Genomic DNA, 21,166 nt, shown 5'->3' with positions numbered 1-21,166 from the left:
TCTGAGCATTCACTCTTCGCCTCCCACACGGGGCAGGTGCAGGCTCTGCACCCGTTGCTTGGGTCATGTCTCTGCTGCTGCACCCAGCACAGTGCCTGGTCCAGAGCAGCTGCCCAGTAGTTAGGAAAAGAAGGAAGAAAAGGAGAGAAAGAGCACAGCTGTGAGCAGCTAAAATACAACTGGCATCGGCAGACAGCTCTCTCCTCTACCTTTTCCTTTTATTATGAGATGACTTTCATGTTGTTTGTCCCCACTCGTGACAGTCCTTTTGTACGTTTATTGAATGCATTCTAGACAGCCAGCAGTAATTTAAACACTTTATTCATTTAGTCCTCACCATTAATCTAGGAGGTATTTCATTAAACTTACTTTTACAGATGAGAAACCTAAAGCCTGAAAAGTTTAAGTGAATTCCTCAAGGTCAGAGGTCCTGACTCAGGACCCTGGAACAAGTGGCCTGGCCCCAGAGTCTGTGGTTGCATTACGGGCTCATGCTGATGATTTTAACCAGATCTTCTCCTTTAAAATAATTGTTGAAGGAGCCCCATACACAGTGTATTTACACACAGTGCACATCCTGCCAGAATATCCTTCGGTCTTGGAAATCAGCCAGGAAGTTTGGGAATTACATATTGTAATAGACTCTTCCCTTGAAAACCTTGGTGCATCCTTCCCCCCACTCAGCACAGCCCTAAAGATGCAAAGACTATAAGTTGGGCCAAAGACCTCTGGAGGGGGATGGGGTGATAGCTCATGCCCATCAGATTGCTAACCCAGCACGCATCCACTTCTCCTCCTTCATGACCTGACGTAGAAGAGACTTAGGCGGTATATTATACATGGAGTATGGGCTAGGGGGACATACTTGTGGCCGCCACGTAGCTACCACGTAGATGGAGTACACATGCTTGGGGGCACACGTCCCGATCCTAGGTCTGCCTAGTTATAAGCATGTGTTCTAGGAAAGTGACTTAACTTCACTGGCCTGCTTTTCCTATCTGCACACTGGGGCCAGCAAGATCAACCTTACAAGGTTTTGAGAGGATTGAAAACCTTATGAGCAGAACATTTCCTGGCTCATGGGAGCAACTGAGCTGTGAGCATCTCCTCTACTGCCCACCCCCACCATGCACTCCTTTCTAGGTCACCTAATAGGGACACGCAGCCAGCTTGGACAACTGAGTTCTCATTCACAGGAGGAGCTCCCTCTTCCTGGAAGGGACTTTGCAATGGGTCGCCCCCCATCTTCCCTCACCCAGTCATCTCTGATCCCATAGTTCAGCACACAAAACCTATTCTCCCAGGGTCTTGCAAGAATCACTTCCTGGCTATACCTGCCATGTGTTAATAAAACCACTTCCCTCCCCTCTCAGTTCCTACCCCACACTCCCTTCTCCTGTGCTCTGCCCACTTGCTGGCCTGTCAACCATGTATGGTATCATTCCCACTTCTCTCCTGGTTGCCCGGGAGGCCCAGGATACAGGGATGCGATCTTCAGGGGGAGGCTGGATACACACTAATAAAAACATGTGTGACTACTTTTGTGCCCTAATCCATCTGAAAGCACCAATTACTAAATAAAGTAAAAATCAAATTCTGAAAAAGAGAACTATCTGTAGCTTCAAACAGTACAACCCTATTATTTGACTATTATAAAGCTGGAGAACCATTAATATTTTAAAATTAAAAAGTTTTCAAATGTACAAAACTAGAGCCCCCAGCTGTGGATGAGAAGGATAAGGTCGGGGTGTGAGAACAGGCATAACATCAGGGCTATGGACTGAATCGGGTCCCCCCCAATTCATAGGTTGATGCCCCATCCCCAGTGTGATGGTATTTGGAGATGGAAACTTTGGGAATTAGGTTTGGATAAGGTCATAAAGGTGGGGTCATGATAAGACTGGGCCCCTTAAGAAGAGACACCAGAGAGTTCTCTGTATCTACCATATGAAGACAGAGAGACCAATCTATCTGCAATCCGGAGAGCAAGCCCTCACCAGAAACTGAATCTTCTGGCACCTTGACCTGGGATTCTCAGCCTCCAGAACGGTAAGACCTAACGGTCTGCTGGTTAATCACCCAGTCAACGGTTATATTGTTAAGCAGCCTGGATATGACATTCAGGAACAACGTTGACCTCAGCTAAAACTATGATAAGCCCTCCTCAGTGTTCTGAAACCTCGATGACAATTCTTTTTTTTTTTAATAATTTAATTTTTTAGTAAACATATAATGTATTATTAGCTCCAGGGGTACAGGTCTGTGAATCGCCAGGTTTATACACTTCACAGCACTCACCATAGCACATACCTTCCCCAAAGTCCATAACCCAACCACCCTCTCCTGCCCCACTCCCCCTGGAAACCCTCAATTTGGTTTTTTGAGATTAAGAGTCTCTTATGGTTTGTCCCCCTCCCGATCCCATCTTGTTTCATTGATTCTTTTCCTACCCCCGAAACCCCCCACGTTGCATCTCCACTTCCTCATATCAGGGAGATCATATGACAGTTGTCCTTCTCAGATTGACTTATTTCGCTAAGCATTATACCCTCTAATTCCATCCACGTCATCACAAATGGCAAGATTTCATTTCTTTTGATGACTGCATAGTATTCCATTGTGTATATGCCACATCTTCTTTATCCATTCATCTGTTGACTCCATGACAATTCTAATGCATCACTAGTAGGTCTAGACTAAATTAATCCTACATTAATGTCAATGCCATGAAGGAGCCACAGTAAGAACTTCCAGAATCTAGCCCCCAAATAACACAGTCGGCAGAGCTGAGGGAGCTTACAGCAGGTGTTCCTGGCTGTCCCCCGGCTTTTTCTCTGCAGTTACCCCCACATGCACATTTCCGGCTCACGCCAACATCCAGTGGGTTTACAATAGACAGTAGAGTGCATTCCTCATAACTTCTGATACCTCAGATTTCAGAGGTCATTTGAAGGACAGAGGCAAACATTTGTTAAAATATTTAATAAGTATTATTTGACTCTGAAGCTCAACCTCTTGTTTCACCAGGTCCCACATTTTTATACCATGTACCCAAGTGCCCCGTTTCCAAACTCTTCCCAGTTTGTCCCAAAGCAAAGGCATCACGAAGCATTGAGCTATTTTGTTCAGCTTTCCTCCCTCCCTGTTGGTATCCCACGGCCACCAATTACACCCAGTGGCTGCCCACTCACAGTGGTCATTTTGGTCAACTTATCTGTTCTGTTGCATGTCCGGAAGTTGGCACTAATGACCCTGAAGACAGCAGCTTATGAAATGATTGGTCTGCTCCTCTCCCTTGATCCACACACTCCTTAGAAGGCCTACTGAGTCACTTCAAATGTTTCTCCCATCTGTCCCTCCTCCTTGGACCACTGCCACCCTTCTAGATCAATCCCAATTGATCTCTGGCCTGACCTGTGCCATTGGCATCCTATCTCATCTGCCGACCTCTTCTCATCAACCCTAAACACCCCTCCCACCGTGGCTGCATCCATCCCACAAGGAAGCAAGGTCAGCAGACAGGTGGGAGGAAGGGGCAGAGTGCTGGTGGTAAAAGCTAGCCATCCTTGAGGGCCAGTTAGCAAGGAGCTTTGAAACCCCTGAGCAGGAGGAGTACATTAAGGCACTTGAGAGGCCCTTAGAAGTGGCGAAATGTAAATATTCCCAGAGCTCTTGAGCTGGTCTTGTGCTGCAGGACTTTTTCCATGATCAGCCGGAGTCTAACCCAGGACCACCACCTCCCGGTTCCACATCCACACAGTATTCACCGGATTTTTCTATCATTGTCTGTCACCTAAACTACAGGAGTTCCCGAAGGTTGGTGCAGCCTGGCCTTCATTCCCCAGGTTCCTGGCAGCCAGCCTGGGGCTGGGCCGTGCTTGGCACTTGAAGAATGAACCAACACAGACAAGCACACACTGAAGGAAAACCATACTAATAAGCAAGGGGTAAGTTAGCCCATAGAAAGTCTTCGCGGAAGGTAAATTTGGCATCAGGTCTCAAAAGACTACAAGTTTGCCACATGGAGAACAGAGTACATTCTGGGCAAAGAGAAAAAGTAATCAGGGGTCTGTTTCCTGACCCCAAGAGAGGGTCCTTGGATCTAAACAGACTGACTGCCACTTCCAAAAACGGGGGGCGGGGGCGTGGTGGGCAGAAAGGCAGCATGAACTGCCCTCGGCAGAGTCACGGCCTGACGGACTACCTTCATTCCAAAGAGAAAACCAGATTCTTCAACTGAGCAGGGGCAGGGACCTAAGCTTCCTGACACACAAAGTGATAGGACTCCAGGACTCCAAGCTTGAATGTCCTCTGTCTGTCAACTATGGATTTCCAAGGCCCATCTGTGAAAAACCACGATGGGCTTACGGAGTCCCACAAGGAAAATTCAACCAAATAAATCAGCTTTGTCTAATGCTGTTTTCACCTGAAGCGAAAACTTGCCCCAAGTTCCCAGATCGCTAACCCTGGGGCTGGATAAATGAGCCCCTCCCATAATGAGGCCCACAGGGGCCTGTCTGCATCCTTCCCCCACCCCCGCCCTGGGGCTCTCGGGATATCTTCAGGGCAGGAGCCCCAGGAGCCCAGGTGGCTGCTCCTGGGAGAGCATCTCTGTGGCTGTGAAGACTTCCCACAGAGGCGCCATCGGTGATGTCTGCAACACCCCAGCTCCTGCCATTCCCGCTACAGCGTGTGTGCCTGCTGCCCGCTCAGCCTCGCCTGGGATGGGCCTCGCTCTCGGTCACCAGGCTCATCCCCACACCTGCCCACCGGGGCCGCCTGCAGACTGGCGCGCCTGTTGCGACTCAGCGCTAAGCAGACAGATGTAAGTGCTCTTCTGAAGAGGAAATGAAAAGGAGCTTATTGCCCATGGGCTGGCTTTAATTTTGTGGTTTAACAGCTCTGTTCAGCATCTTTTAAGGTGGTGCTCAGTCTTCTTCCCCTTGAGTTCTGTGGAAGAATTACAGGCTCCCAAGGGTGGAGGATGTTAGCCAGGTCAGAGCACCATCCTACCGCCTTATGACAGACATCATCAGCGAGCTCAGAGGTCACCCTAGCCCAGAGGTTCTCAGGAGAAACCCTACTTGGTATTTGGAACAGGCCAAGTCTTCCTCCGGTGGGACCGTCACATGGACAGCAGGACACGAAGTGTTATTAGTTGTTGGCAGCACCCGTGTCCATCATTAGAACACTCAGGAGCTATGGCTCAGGGGTCATATGCCACCCCACGGACTAGTTTCTGCCCAGATGCCTCACAGAAGATCAGTGTCTTTAGCCACATATTTTGGTGTCAAATGATTTTCTCTCCTCAGAGATTTCTTCCGTTGCAGCCTTACTCTTAGCATTTTTAGTGTAAATGATTAACAGCTGGTAGCCAATGTCTTTAAAGTAAATTTTTATAAACTTGAAGGAGGTCTCCATGCCTACTAACTTTCATCGTTGATGTGATTTACTTTATGTAAAGAGTCTTTCTGAATATGCATAAGCAAATCAGAATATAATTTAAGTACCCTACAGGAACTTACTGTCTAACGGGACAAAAAATGTGAAATATTACATAAATTGGACTGAGCCCCATCCTTCAACATAATGATGTATCTTTAGTCTAACTCTGTTTTTCATATTCAGGGTCTGCTTTTATCTTTAGATGAGAGGCATGAATTTGCTGTGTCTTCTGTTCTGTGCCAACTGTTTACCTCTGCAGAGAAGGTGTATGCCTACTAAGTTGTAGCAGTTATAAATTTGCCTTTCAGTTGAGGAAGGCAAAGCTGAAACAGAGTTTACTATGTAATGTGAGCCAGGGCTGCAAATCGTCAGTGGTCTTCCATCATGTAGAAGGCAGTGGGCAGAGGACAGTGGTCGGTGAAGACCTGCCTTTTCCTCCTTGAAAACAAGATGACCCTTTCTGAGTTGGCTTTGCTTCTACCTCCTAAAGGATCAGCAAGGGTCTGAGTCAATCTTGGAAAGGGGGGAAAAAAAAGTCTCCAGTCAATCCTTAAGTCGTTTTCAATTCTCTAGTTTATCCATAACCCAGAGCTGGTGAGACAGGCAGACGTGGAAGGTGTGAAATTTCACATTTGTGCACGGACAGTGTGGTCCCAGCGGGGAGAGGATCATCGACGTACACTGAGAACATCACAGCACAAGAGGGGTTGGTGTACCGACTGCCTGCGCCAGCCCTTGGGGAATAGGGAAAGATGTAAATAAGAGGAGAAAAGGAGAAAGGGCATTCCAGATGTCAAAGGAGAGAAGTAGGGTGAAGTGGGAATGTGTGTAGTTATGCTGTGGGAATATGGCCTAAAAATAAATAAGGAATCTGGGATGCATAGGAAATGGTGATAGATGGCCACAGAGAAAAAGCATTTTAAATAAACCCAGAGATAAACTTTAATGCACTGGGAAATGTATCCCCAGGTTTGCAGCTGAGAACCAAGTTCAATCAATTTGCTTCAACAGCCTTGCTGAAATTATGTACCTTCTGTCCTTCCACATTTCAGATTTAGTGGCTACTCTATGGAGAAAGAGAACCATACTCTCATCATGGAGTTTATTTTCCAGGGGTTTTCCAGCTTCCACGAGCACCGGCTCACCCTTTTTGCCGTGTTCTTGGTGCTGTATGCCTTCACCCTGGCAGGCAACGTCATCATCGTGACCATCATCCGAACTGACCGTCACCTCCACACACCCATGTACTTCTTCCTGAGCATGCTGTCTACTTCAGAGACTGTGTACACCTTGGTCATTCTCCCAAGGATGCTCTCCAGTCTTGTGGGGATGAACCAGTCCATCTCACGGGCAGGCTGTGCCACACAGATGTTCTTTTTTGTAACCTTTGGCATCACTAACTGCTTCCTGCTCACAGCCATGGGCTATGACCGCTATGTGGCCATCTGCAACCCCCTGAGATACTCAGTTATTATGAACAAGAGAGAGTGTTTCCAGCTGGTGGGGGGTGCCTGCAGCATTGGGCTGGTTGTAGCCACGACACAAGTGACATCTGTGTTCCGGTTACCCTTCTGTGCCACAAAGGTCGCCCACTTCTTCTGCGACATCCGACCAGTGATGAAGCTCTCCTGCATTGACACTACCATCAATGAGATCCTGACTGTGATCATCAGTGTCCTGGTGCTCGTTGTACCCATGGGGCTGGTCTTCATCTCCTACGTCCTCATCATCTCCAGCATCCTCAAGATCGCCTCAGCCGAGGGCCGGAAGAAGGCCTTCGCCACCTGCGCCTCCCACCTCACAGTGGTCATTGTCCACTATGGCTGTGCCTCCATTGCCTACCTCAAGCCCAAGTCTGAGAACACCAGAGATCAAGATCAGCTGATCTCTGTGACCTACACGGTCATCACCCCCCTGCTGAACCCTGTGGTGTACACCCTGAGGAACAAGGAGGTCAAGGATGCTCTGCTCTGGGCCATGGGCAGGAATCCTTCCTGACAAGATGGGAAACATTCTCCTGAGGCTCTTAGCATCTACTCTCAGCAGGATTAGGAGTAGAGCCATGTGCCCTGGACTCCCAGACACCTGCCCCACAAGAAAGCAGGACAGAAGCAGCATCCAACTGTGAGTCAGAAAACTTTAAAGCCCTTGGACAAAATATTATCCCTGGTTTTGTGGGTAAATAGGCAAAGTAGGACAGGAATTGCCTGAAGAAAGTTCAGGAAATAGTGTGGACCCAGGACTTTTCATTGACCTTTTGGTTTCTTATGAAGGCAACAGAAAGGAAAAGCAGAACCCATGGTAAGCTTATTCCCTACAATTCCTTCTCACTTAAGAACAAGAGGATTTCTCAAACTGGGCCCTGTTAGAAGCTGTTCATACATCATATGTCAAGTAAAAGTGACCATGTGGATAGGGAGAGGGGCCTATGAATGGGACAGCAGAAGAAAATATATTTCTTCCGTTGGCTGCTTCAATTTATCTTGGTTTCTTGCAAAACTGCTTATTAAAGATGGTGATTGACTATATAGACAGTTTACTTAGAGAGTCTCACAATTCCAGATCTTGTCACTCTTAAGGGCACATTCAAAGATCCTCCTGGGTTGGTTCTGCTGTTGGTAATTCAGACACCATGTAATGGGTAATAGCAAAGAAGGAGCCATGTCCTGCATTCTGGAGAAGACTGATGGAAAAAACCCACTTGCCTGACTTCAAGAAGCTCAAACTCCAGTGGCAGAGATAAACATTTAAAAGTATAGTTCCAATTTGGGGGGGAGTAGGTTGTATGATACAAAAGATGGCTAGAGGAGTGGAGGAGGGGAGGAGGGGAAGGAGAACATGTGTTGGAGATGTTGGGAAAGTCTTAGGGATGGGGACCTGCCATGTGAACTGACTTTAGAACCTCTGTAGGAGAGTGCCTGGTGAGCCGTGTGTTGGAGGAAAGGAACCCCAGAGAGAAGGAAGAACGTATTCACAAGTATGAAAGAGGAATGTTTAGGAGGTGAAAAAATAGCATCCTGACACCAAGGGACCATGGGGGAACGTGGAGGGAGATAGGACCAGAGGTGGAGGCTAGGGTCAGATTCTGAGGGCTTTATTCACCAAACTATAAGAAATTAGCTTTAACTTTCAAAAACAATGGAAATCACCCAAGATGCAGGAAAACTAGGCTTCAGTATAGGAGGCATCTGCGTGAATCATTGCCATCTTTCATGTCCTTACCCAGCTCCACTGAGACGTGTTCGGAGTTTTAAGGATCTCTAGACTCTAAGCCAAGAAAATTAGGGGAAACGGGATGTGAGTAGAGTATTTGGAGGTAATACACAGAAATAACTATGTATGTGTGATGAAGCTGAATCCTGCCATCAGAGTACGGAGCAGAGCTGATCAAGGAGTCTTGTACGGATTTAGAGTTTGAGGCTCCAGTGAGTACCCAGGGATGGAAAACAAGGACCTGCTGTTGAGTCAATGAGTGGGCTGGATCTCAGACACAGGTCACCGTGGCCCCAGGACACACCTTCCACTAGAACTCAAGGGCTGATTCATCACTCAGAAAAGCCTTTCAAAGACCAGACAGAAACCCATACAGCACATGTATCTGCTCTCCAGACCACAGCAGAACTACCATACCTCTCTTACGATCAAGAGAAGCAATGACAAAAATCAAACTCTGCATATGGGCCTCTAGAATCTACAGTGGCTCTGAGTAATTAGGAGAAGTCATTAACTGGCAAAGGAAGAAAGAGAATGATTAAAAGCAACCCCATGCAGGTGAAGGGCTTGCGAGTCATTCAACCACCACTCATGGAGTCATTTTTCTATGCCACATATTGTGCTAGACATGGGACATATCAACAGAGGCCCTGCACCTGCCCCGAAGGAGGGAGCTCCCAGTGTTGCAGGGCAGATGGGCTTCTGCGGAACTCACCATGCAACGTGACAGAGAAACGAACAAAGTGTGCTTCATATTTAATGACAAACATCAAGGCCTTGGGATATTTTTTTCTGATCTACATAAAGTTCTATCTCCTCGGGCAGAGGCAAGAGCCCTGCATGCAGCAGTTCAGTGAAATAAATGTGTGTTCCCTGGGCACTAGGCTTTTGTTGTGTGTGGGTGTGGCTGTCTCTAGGGGCCAAGGGCTGTGCAGCTCTGGCTCAGCATCACTCAGATCACCTGATGACCATGGACTTCTGGCACGAGGGCCACCAAGGTTTTTCGGAAACCTTGTCTAAAAGGAACAGCTTCACAATGAGACATCATGGAGTTCAAAGTTTCAACAGCCCTTCTGACCTATGGAGGAACCAGCCACACAACTTTCTCTGATCTGCTCAACGGTCCCAGCACTCACAGAACATTTGGCTGTGTTTGCCACCCTTCTAGCTCCCTGGGATTATTGGTAACTGTTCACTATGGCAAACACCATTCCATAGGAGCTGTCTTACCATCACTTTTCCCAATCATTATTTTCACTGGGTTCTTAGAACAACCCTAGGCAGGAGGCAGGGAAGAGGATCTCTGCTGTACAAATAAGGCTAACTTTGAAAAGGGGGTGAAAACAGAACTTGAGTTTGTACCAGCCAACAGACATTTTCTGTTTACCCACAGTGTAACATCACCCAAGGGCAATTCACAGTACAGCTAGGGTTGTGCTAAAGAATTCCCTAGAGCCTCAGAATTCCCAAAGAAAATGAGACCTTGTCACTAGAGCTTTTTCCAGGGAACAATTTACATCCTGTTGTAAGGGCCACTGGGGCCTCACCCTAGCCAATCAATGGGCACCCCAGAGGAAGTGTGTCTCTGGCAGAAGTTCAAGCTGTAACATCTTTTTCATGAGAAACCAGCTAAGACTTTAGACAACTTGGGCATCCACTTTCTCCAAAATAAAAACAAATCAGAAAAGTATTTAAAGCTCCAGAAGCAAGACTGGCCCTCAGTTAAGAGGATTAGGTCTGGTGCTAAGCACTGAGCGTAGATTAGTGAATCCTGCTGAATTTCTGACCTCTAGACAGATTTATATGTATATGTAAAAGGCAAACCTATAGAGACTGTGCACAAGTCAGTGGTTGTCAGAGGTCTGAGAAGGAGGGAAGGTTGCAGAGAGGAAGCACAGGCAATTTTTTTAGGGCACTGAAACTCTTCTGCATGACACTATGGTGGTGGATACGACACTATGCATTTGGCAAAACTCGTAGAATTCTGCAGTAGAGTGAACCTTAATGTATGCAAATGAAAGAAGAATCATTTTAGGAGATTGAGATCCCAGAATAGAATTCAGGCTGAAGCAGAAGAATGTAACTGTATTACAAACACACAAAACAAGCCCACTGAATGGGGTAGGGGCTGACCTCGAGAACTCTGAAAATGAGCAAAGTCTATGAAAACTAAAAGCAAAAGGAACTCCACAAAAGCACCATCTTCTAATTTTTTAAAGTTGTTACCCACAGGGGCCCAGGTTAACAATCCTTCCAGTGCTATAAAGGTATACTGGAACTGAACCATATGAAAATGGATAGCAGATGGTGGAAACCAGGTTTTCCATGGTTTGTGTGGGACGTTACAGACAAGCAAGAGGAGAAGACTAGAAATGATCTCTGTGGTAATGGATTACAGAGACACAGATCTTGGTTTCTAATACCGCTCTCCAATAAAAGAAGCTTGGAATCTTGGACAAAGAGCTATCCTGAACTAGGGCAAGAAGTAGGGCAAGATGAGCCTGCAGCATCCTCTAGAGCCTGAAAACACAAATGTGATCCAACAACTCAGCAGTTTGGGGCTGCCAATGGGACACAATCGCCAATGCTAGAGCAATGTGAGCAAATGAGTAGTACCAGATTACACACCAAAAGATAAAATATATCTGAGTCCATACTGATGTGCTAGAAATACATGGTGGAGAGTAGACAAGTCTTTTGGGAAGAACTCCAAATAATGTCTGTACTCTACTCTCAAGGAGGTGGAGCATAACTGTATTAAGAGTAACTTGCAATGCACATAAGTGACATCCTTCCAAAGGGTACAGTGAGAAGGAGGGATATAAAAAGTAACTTATTTCAGAAACCTGCAAAACCACCTTATCCAGGCAATCGGAATTAAGATCAACAGAAGTCTTCTCTGTGGGCTTCCTCCCCCAAACTATAATCCCTGGTACTTTTTTCTCTGAAGTCTACTTTACCTGTTATTAATAGAGCCAGTCCTACTTTCTTCTGATGTCTACACTATGCTTATTTTTTTTTTCTACCAGCCTATATCACATTAAAGTTAGTTTCTTGTGGAAAGTATATAGTTGGGTCATGTTATTAAATCCACCACACCAATCTGTTTTAAGGGGACCTATTTAGACCACTTGATATAATTATTGACATGTCAGGGTGCAAAGACACTTTATTTTGTTTTCCTTTTCATGCCTGTCTATGGGTTATCTGAACATACCTTAAGATTACATTTTGGTTTTTCCATAGTTTGTTTTTTTTTTGTTGTTGTTGTTGTTGTTGTTATTGTTGTTTTGGTTTTTAAGATTTTTAGGAAGAGCACAAGAAAGTGAGCAAGCATAGGGGGAAGGGCAAAGGGAGGAGAGTAGAGTATCTCAAGGAGACTCAGTGTGGAGCTCAGACCCCAACATGGGGCTCCATCTCATGACCTGAGCCAAAATCGAGTGGGACGCCCAACTGACAGAGCCACCCAGGCACCCCTTTTCATGGCATTTTGAGTGGGTCTCTTCATTTAGCTTTTCTAGTGACTGCTTATTTGGCTCATTAACAAGGAATGGGGTGCTAGGTCATAGGATAAGTGTGTGTTTAACTTTATAAGAAACTGTCAAACTGGAGGCGCCTGGGTGGCTCTGTGGGTTAAACCCTCTGCCTTCGGCTCAGGTCACGATCCCAGTGTCCTGGGATGGAGTCCCACGCTGGGATCTCTGCTCAGTGGGGAGCTTGCTTCCCCACCCCTCTCTGCCTGACTCTCTGTCTACTTGTAATCTCTGTCAAATAAATAAATAAAATCTTAAAAAAAAAAAAGAAAAGAAAAGAAAGGGAACCATCAGACTTTTCCAGAATGCCTGTAACGATGTACTTTCCCAATATGAAAATCCCTGTGACTTTGTGTCCTTGTAAGCAGCTGATATTGTCAGTTTTTAGTTTAACCATTCCAATAGGCATACAGTTACACTAGTGTTTTGACTTTATATTTATCTAATGGTTAACAAGGTTGAACAGCATTTCATGTGTTTATCATCCTTATATCTTTTTGGTGATAGGTCTGATCAAATATTGTGTCATTTTTTAACTGGATTGTTTTTCTGCTCTTAAATGTTCAGAGTTCTTTATATACTCTGGATATAAGATCGATTGTTAAATAAGTTATCTTCAAATATCTCATTCTAGTCTTTTGCTTGTCTTAGTTCACAAAGATTTTTAAATTCTGAAGTTCAATTTATTGATTTTGTCTTTTTTTTAAAGATTTTATTTATTTATTTGACAAAGAGACAGACAGTGAGAGAGGGAACATAAGCAGGGGGAGTAGGAGAGGGAGAAGCAGGCTTCCTGCCAAGCAGGGAGCTCAATGCAGGACTCGAACCCAGGATCCTGGGATAATGATCTGAGCCGAAGGCAGACCTTTAACAACTGAGCAGGGAGCTTGCTTCCCCTTCAGTTCTGTCTTTAATGTTTTTGTATCATATCTGAAAAACTTCTGTCTAACTCCAGTTCATGAAGATTTTCTCCTGAAAGTTTCATAGTCTTAGGTTTTACACAGACAGATCTAGAATACATTTGAGTTTTATGTAAGATAGGAGGTTTAGGTCAAGATTCATTTTGTTTTACATATGGATAGCCAATTATTACAATTTCCTCTTTTGAAAAGATTATCCTTTCTGCACTGAATAGCTTTGACATCTTTGTCAAAAATCTACATATTTGTGTACTATTGACTATTCCCGTTCAGGAACCTGACACGCTTAAGATCTAACCCCCTATACACACAAGTGCATACATCTGTGTATTCAACTTCTGTGTATTGCTTCCTTGTGTCATTTGGTTCAAATATGTCTAGGGATTTTGGCAACAGGCCCTATGCTGACTTCCACTGTGTCCTTGCGGCCTCAAGAGTGGAGAAACTTTCCCAAACTGCATCGCTCCCTATTACCTGACAACAGAGACAGACTTGCTTATGCGTAACATGGCCCCCGAAACCAGCCGTCTCACAGCCCCTCTTCCAGGCCTCACACTAGGAAACAGAAAACGCGCCTCTCCAGCCTCCTCCTCCACCCTCCACCCGTATGAATCACAAAAGTCCTATCACAAAGTATTTTATGTGAAGGATTCTTGTAGGCCTGACCCTGACATGTCTGAATCCCAGTGGCAACAAAACTAAGCCTGAAACAGAGACCCTGACACCACATTCATACTATTCTTTCCATGTTTTCATAATGTCGTCAATAATGAGATGACTGGAACCTGAACGAAAATGATGAGAGCATGAATGGAGGGAAAAGTGTTACATATTACATGAGTATCACAAAGAATAAATCGGGCTCTGGTCCCAGATTCAATATGGAGCTTGAAGAAGAGGACAGAATGCAAAATCACTCTTCTCATTCTCAGTAGAAACAGCATGAGGTGATTCATAAAAATATGTGATATGGGTGAGTTCAGTTGTAAACACGACGGATTTGAGGTGCTTGTGAAGACTTTAAGTGGAAATGATCAGCAGAAGTTTGGAAATGTAGGTGAGAACCTCTGAGAATAGAGAGTGGGGGTACACCCATAGAAGGTGAGGAGTCAAGCTGTGGGAATAAAGGCTTTCCCTGAGGGAGAGGTCACCCAGAGAGAAACAGAAGGCTGGGGACTGAGACTTGAAATTCACGAGCAGCATTCTAGTGGCTGATTGCAGACCAGGCGGCAGAAGGGGTCCACGTCAACTAGAAGAGGTCTCATCGAGAAGGAGCAAAGAGCCTCCCTCCACGGCAGGCATTACACTAATTTCGGTTTTAACGTAGGCAGTTTTTCGTTTCCTGTTGGTATTGTTTTGTGTGTTTGCACTGCTGCTGATGCTCCGTTGCCTCACAATCTACCTCCCTTTGCCTGGCTTTCTCCTCCTCAAGAAGACTGAAAGAACCTTCTGGGGCCTGTGGCCTGGGAAAGCCAGAAGACAAACTCTGCACAGATACCAGTAATAGGGTATCTTGTAATAATCATTCCCAGTGTTACCTTTTCAGGAAAGATCATCCCTACTTTCAGCATATTGCTACTAAAGCTCTTGTGATTCTTTGCATCAACACACAGCTGTTCCTTTTAAAACAATACAATAGGTTCCGTATATATTCAAGAATCCCACAGATCACAACACAAGGTTTCCAGAGTATTTCATTTCTCAATTCTAAAGTAATGTATGCCCATTCTGGAAAAAACAAAATACATAACATAGGGGTGATTTTAGAAGCCCAAATGGACATTCTAGTAAAGCACATTTCTTTTTTTTACATTACTGAGATGATTTTATACAGAGAGTCACACTTTGCTTTTTTCACTTAATATAGTAAAAGATTTTCTCCATATTGTTGCAGACTCTTCATAAAGATAATACTTTAAAGCTTCATCATAAACTATCATATAGATGTTCACTCTTTTCTTCAGTCATTAGTTTTTAGCATTTGGACTGCCACCTCATTTTCTTCAGTACAAAAAAAAAAAAAAAAAAAAAAAAAACCTAAGAAAATGTCGCTTCTATTTTTTAAAATAATCCATTTTGGCTCATCCTCACATGAAACAGATTTAATATGAATACCAGTTTCCGTAAAATGCAAAAATATGGTGTTCATGGATGCCCTGACGTGCAGGTCCTCTCTGCATGTGAAATCCCCACAGTGCACACAAATGGGCCGGGGTTACGAATGTGAACCTCGAGTTAATCCTTCTCCTTCAAAGTGCATTAACCTCAAATCTCTCTTCTAATAACTATTTCCTTTCCCTTTAAAAAAAAAATCATTCTAATTACTTTTAGTCATTTTGTGCCTTAACATTCCCCGGGCTTTGGATACGTACAGGTATTCCAATAAGGAGAAAGAGCGTCTCTCTTTCTTATAATCAAGTGTTCAGATTGATATGCCTGTTGCTGCAAGCTGCTATCTGAAGGCATGTCTGCTCTTTTCTCCTGGGACTGGATTCTCAGGAACTGTGCATAACGGGACTTGGGTACGTGGCAGATAGTTATGATCAAGGACTAAAAATTTGTTGACAGTTTATGAAAATTTTTCCAACCAAGTAATTTAAAATACATAACATGGGTAGGGCATAGTTTCAAAACAGAGCTATAGAGGGTTTTCTCTAGAAACAACTGTTCCTGGGTCTCTCTTATACCGGCTTAGCATTCGCTCTTACCGCCTCCTCCGTCAGCCTCTCGGAAAAGTTATAGTGCAGATCTGCGGTTTAGCTCTTTCATGGAATCACTGAGCTAGAAGAGACATGGAAATGATCTAGTACCTCATCTTATAAATGAGGTAGGAGAGTCTGAAAAATTTTAAGGGACCTGTCCAACAACACGAAGCTAGCCAGTCCATGGCTGATTTGAAATGAGTGTATTTTCGAATGCTATCCTGCATCATAAAGATGGGTAATTGAAAGTTAGCTGGAAATAATCTGCCCAAGGAAGGTAAATCACTCAGTGGGAAAATGCAGGATGAATCTGGGCTTTAATTTTAAATTTTGTTCAAAGTACAAATGCAAAAGAGGAATGGGACAGTAAGAGTTGGAACGAAGTCTAACTCATGATTCATTTGCCCTGCTCCAGCCATATGATGGGTTGGAAGATGGGATCTTGAATCCTGACTTATTACTTTAATTACTGTGAATATGTTAATGATCCTCCCTTCCCAGCAATCTTCTCATGCTGCGTACTTGCAAGGGTTACGGGTTAAGGCATTTTTGTCAGGCCATAGAAAATTTATACATATTTTCTCTTACCCAGGATATAACTTCTAATATATTTTCAGAATCACTGTGATTCTTTAAGTAATTCTTCCCCAAACAAATGACACCTTCCCCAAGGTGACTTCTTCTCCATTATTGTTTACATAAATATATGGAACTTTAAAATGGCAGCTTGTCTTACTAAAAAAAAAATAATAATAATAATAATAATAATAATAATAATAAAGAGAAACACAAAAAGGAAAAATCTTAAGTTTTGTTTTTGGGGGCATAAAACTACACAAGCCAGCACATGTTTAAAGGCAAGCTACCGGGGCGCCTGGGTGGCTCAGTGGGTTAAGCCCCGCATCGGGCTCTCTGCTCAGCAGGGAGCCTGCTTCCTCCTCTCTCTCTGCCTGCCTCTCTGCCTACTTGTGATCTCTCTCTGTCAAATAAATAAATAAAATCTTTAAAAAAAAAAAAAAAAAAAGGCAAGCTACCTCTAGGTCTGCCAGTGTGATTAAGTACCAAGTACCCTGTTTTGTGCAAACTAGTTCACCATTAAATATCTATAGAAAGAAAGAAATATGAAAGGAGGAAAAAAGGAAGGAGAGGAGAAAGGAGAGAATATTTGATCTATAGACAAAGATGGGGAAATAACCAGTATAATTGAAAGCTAACCATGTGTTGGACATTTGACTTATAATCTTATTTTGTCCTAACAAATAGAAATTTTATCTGTACTTAGCTGTTGAAGGAAATGAAGCTCAAAGTTATATACAGTTAAGGGACTGTGGAGAGTGATTCAAACTGTTACCTCTACACAATGTTCCCTGTCTTCACGACCATATTTTGCTTGGATTCCTCAAACAGCTTCCTAAGACGTCTCCTCAAGGCCCATACCATCTAATGGTCACCACTCAGCAACTGGAACCTTGAAACAATGTAGATCAGACCCATCAGCATCCCGATTCAGTTATTTTGGAGGCTTCCCTCTGGAGTTAGGATTAAGGGCCAACGTCTTCTCCAGGTATGCAAAGACCTACCTGACCATTTCCTGTATCTCCAACGACTGACCTGACCATTCCCTGTATCTCCAACGACTGGCTCTTACCCCACTTCACCCCCCTCCAGCCACACCTCTTCCTTCTGTTCCGAGAAGACAAAGCATGAACCCAGCTTTGGGTCTGTCAACTTGCTATGCCCCCTATGCTCCTTCCCCTAGATCAGAGAATGGCAAATCATGGCCTGTGGGCCAAATTCAACTCCTCTACCTCTGCCTGTTTAATAAAGTTTTATTGGCACACCCCACACCCATACTCTTACCTACTGCTGCACTTAGACTGTAATGGCAGAGTTGAAGAGTTAAGACAGACTACACAGGTTGTGAAGACTAAAACACTTACTATCTGATCTTTTTCGGGAAAATAACATGCCAAATCCCTGCCCTCTACTATGGCCTACTTGGTTCTATCTGGTCACTCAGGTGAGGTTTCTGTCTCAAATGTCACTTCCAAAGGATGGCCTTTCCTGATGGCCCACTCAGTGTAAGGCAGCTCCTTGCCACAGACCCTGTCATTGTATTTTGTCCTTACAACACTCCTTTTACTCATGTATTCCTTGTTTCTTAACTAGCTCCTCTCTTTAGAATACACATTCCAGCACAACTGTGACATTCCAAGTCTTGCTTACAACATTTGCTAGTTATCAGCATAGAAGTCTCTGATGAATATTTGTGGTGAATAAACAAATGAGGGAACTCTTGGTTTTGATTATTTCAGAACTCAATATTTTCCACTATCATATATTTTCTGAGAAGAAAAGCATGGTCTGGCCATAGGAAAGAACAATGTATAATTAAGCATGGATTGCTCAGTTCCGCAGATCTATTTCAGACTCAGTAGAGACAGACATCACACCGCCCTCAGGAAAACCATCAAGTCTACGAAATGCAGAGTACACTCTAACTTAATTGGCAGTGCCATACCATGGACCTATCTGCAATAACCAGGCAAAAACATCTGGAAGGTTTCCATGGGGAGAGAAGCTTGTTCCGTGAGAGTCCTAGAAAACACTTCAAAGTAAGCAGTTTGTCTTTTGAGCTCAGCAACTTTTTCTCCTTACAGCACCTCCTCCCTTCCAGTGATGCAAGCTCCGTCCTCCTGCTGATTAATCCTCGTGCATCCAAGACCCAGTTCCAAGCCCATAAGCAAGACAGCCACCGTGCTCCCAACATTCTTTTCAATTTTTCTTACTTGGAGGCCCATTCAAGACTTTCTTCCACTACTCAAAGTTGATAGTAATACACTGATCAGGTAAATAAGGAGCTGGGAGTAAGTCAGCTCATGTGCTGACCTTCCTGAGTAGGCCTGTTATCCTAGAAAGCCATTGTCTCACTTTCATTTAGAAGATCAATAGGACAAGGTGTTTCAAGGCTTTAGTAAGCCAACTTCCTAACTTTACCTCCAGGGTGTCTCTGAATGTGTATCAAACAATTCTGCTTGGAATCCAAATGGCTCTAACTGGGACATCTGCAATCAGTGTACAAATCTGTTAAGTGAGGGTACAGGATTGCCAGTCTCCAAGCCCCTTAGTTCACTATGCTGCCCTATGCTTCTAGGACACCCATCAGAGAGTTTGGGGCAGTGAAGAAGCATGTGGAGCACTGACATGGAGTCACACCACTGGGAGTCCAGGGTTGCACGGTTTGTGAAAAACGCCTTCATTTCTCACAGCCTCGGTTGCCTGGGAAAATACGGCATAACGACACCCGCCCCTTGTGTGGTTATGAGAATCAGAACATGCCAACAGCATATCAAAGACCTGCTGCTGCCTTGTGCTAATAAATGGAAACTATTTTCATTATTATCGTTCTAGTAGGCTCTAGCTCGGCCAATTTATAAAGACCTTGATTATATGAAATTTTGATTACGATTATGAAATTTTTATCTTAGGAGGTGAGACACACTAGAATTTCTGAGAACTAGCAAAACCGAGGAGGGCTGACCATGAGCCAACAAGGACTAGGTCACAGACCAGAGTTCAGGGGGCTGACAGAACACAGCCCCACAAGTGACCTATTTTTGACCTTAATCAAGAAGCCGGTTCTCAGAGAAAAAGTATTAATGACCCCAGGGAGAGTTTAAGTTAGAAAGAGGAGCCAGCCTTTGTCCCCGAACTGACAGACAACTCCTGATAATGTAACAACCGGTCTGGTCTGACCCGAACGAAGATTTACAAAGCCGGGCACAAGCCGCAGGAGGCTTTGCCCGCCCAGACGTGGCTACAGAAAGGCGATCGTACACTAAGGAGACTTGGGACTTGGTAAAGCTCCTTATTATATTTACCAAATTTCTTAACATTGAAAACCTTTACTTTTTAAACTTATCCAATTTATTCTGTGTAATGAAATGAAGAAAATCATATTCCCCAAAATTCCTCTTAGGGAGACGTTGTATTTATTCAAAAGAAATTACTTTCTTTGGAGTATGAGGCCCTAAGGAAATGCTCGAGTAACACAATACAGCAATTAAATTGTTCCGCCTAATAAAAGGATGAGAAACTCTAACCAGGGAGAGTCCTGGGGAGGGAGAAAGGGCAGGAGGCAGGAAGATGGGGAGGAGTGGGTGCCAGGGCGGGAGGGAGAGAGAACCCCTACTGACTGGCAGAGAAGGGACTCAAGAAAAGATGAAAAAGGCCTAACAGGGAGCAGGAGCGGAGTGGGTGGGGGCAGGGGGAGGGGGTGTTCGTTTACTGTGAGTGTGCAATTCAAAGCCCTCCCTCCGGCTTCCCTAAGAGATCTGCAAGATTGTCATCTGGGCTGCTCCCTGTGCTTCTGGGCATTGTTTCATGGGCTGGAAGCTGCACTGAGCTCTGTGTTCAAGGTTGTCCAGAGAGAACAAGACATTCCAGGGAATAACTCGGAGCACAGTGGGAATGGGGGAGAAAGAGCTCATATCCGAGGCAGACATAGTTCTATTTTAGCGTCTCGTAGCATTTTTAATGAGGTTTTTAAAAATTACCTCATCCACACTGTTGGGTGGAAAATTAAGACCAGAGAGACAGAACTTAAGTGTGGTAGGAAGGCCCTCCCTCAGGGTGGGGGACACACACACACACACACACACACTCAAAAGACCAAGTTCAGGAAATGAGTCTGCTGTCTGCCCCCTCCCAGCAGAACACCCCTGCAGGGCCCTGCCCAGCTCACTCTGAGGACGGTAGATGTTCTTCATCTGAGCCACTGCTGTCCAAAAGAAATATGTGAGCCACATACATAATTTTAATTTTTCTAATAGCCAAATTAAAAAGTGTAAAAATAAAGACTTAATAATGATATCTTTTATTTAATCTAATCTCCCTAAAATATTACCATGTCACCATATAGTCAGCACAGACATTATTAATGAGGTATTCTACATTTTTTGTGCTAAGTCTTTGGAATCTACTGTGTATTTTATACTCGCAACACAGCCCAATCTGGACTGGCGCTATTTCAGGTGCTCAGCCACACGTGGATGGAGGCCAGTGTCTGGGGCAGCATGGACTTCAGGAGCGAGTCCCACAGGGTTATAATCAGACAAGCAGAGAGATTTCCTAGCGAGATCCATGGACAAAATGACCTGTTAGTCCACGTGTAGAACATTAATCGTATGCCACTTGACTATGGGAAACTTATCCTTAAATTATGAATATGTGCTTTAAGCAAGCTGACTCAACAATTATAGAGAACTAACACATGAAGGTGCTAAAACAGGTACTTCTGGAGATGGAAATGGCAGACGTGTGCCCAACATCCTCTTCCTCCTCCTTCTACTCT

General features: G+C 44.4%; 2 protein-coding genes across 2 annotated transcripts in view; one reads left to right on the top strand and one right to left on the bottom strand.

Moving 5' to 3' along the window:
- LOC132026239 (olfactory receptor 10J3-like) overlaps window positions 1-21,166 on the bottom strand; it is a 148,117-nt gene that overhangs the window by 84,579 nt on the left and 42,372 nt on the right.
- Window positions 6,487-7,443, top strand: LOC132026238 (olfactory receptor 10J1). Its single transcript, XM_059414146.1, has one exon. It carries the CDS (start codon window positions 6,514-6,516, stop codon window positions 7,441-7,443), a length of 930 nt encoding a protein of 309 aa, XP_059270129.1. The 5' UTR covers window positions 6,487-6,513.

This window comes from Mustela nigripes, chromosome 10 (assembly GCF_022355385.1).
Source record: "Mustela nigripes isolate SB6536 chromosome 10, MUSNIG.SB6536, whole genome shotgun sequence".
Taxonomy (NCBI): Eukaryota; Metazoa; Chordata; class Mammalia; order Carnivora; family Mustelidae; genus Mustela; species Mustela nigripes.
Note: the sequence above shows the minus strand (reverse complement) of the source record. Positions and strands in the feature narration are given on the sequence as shown.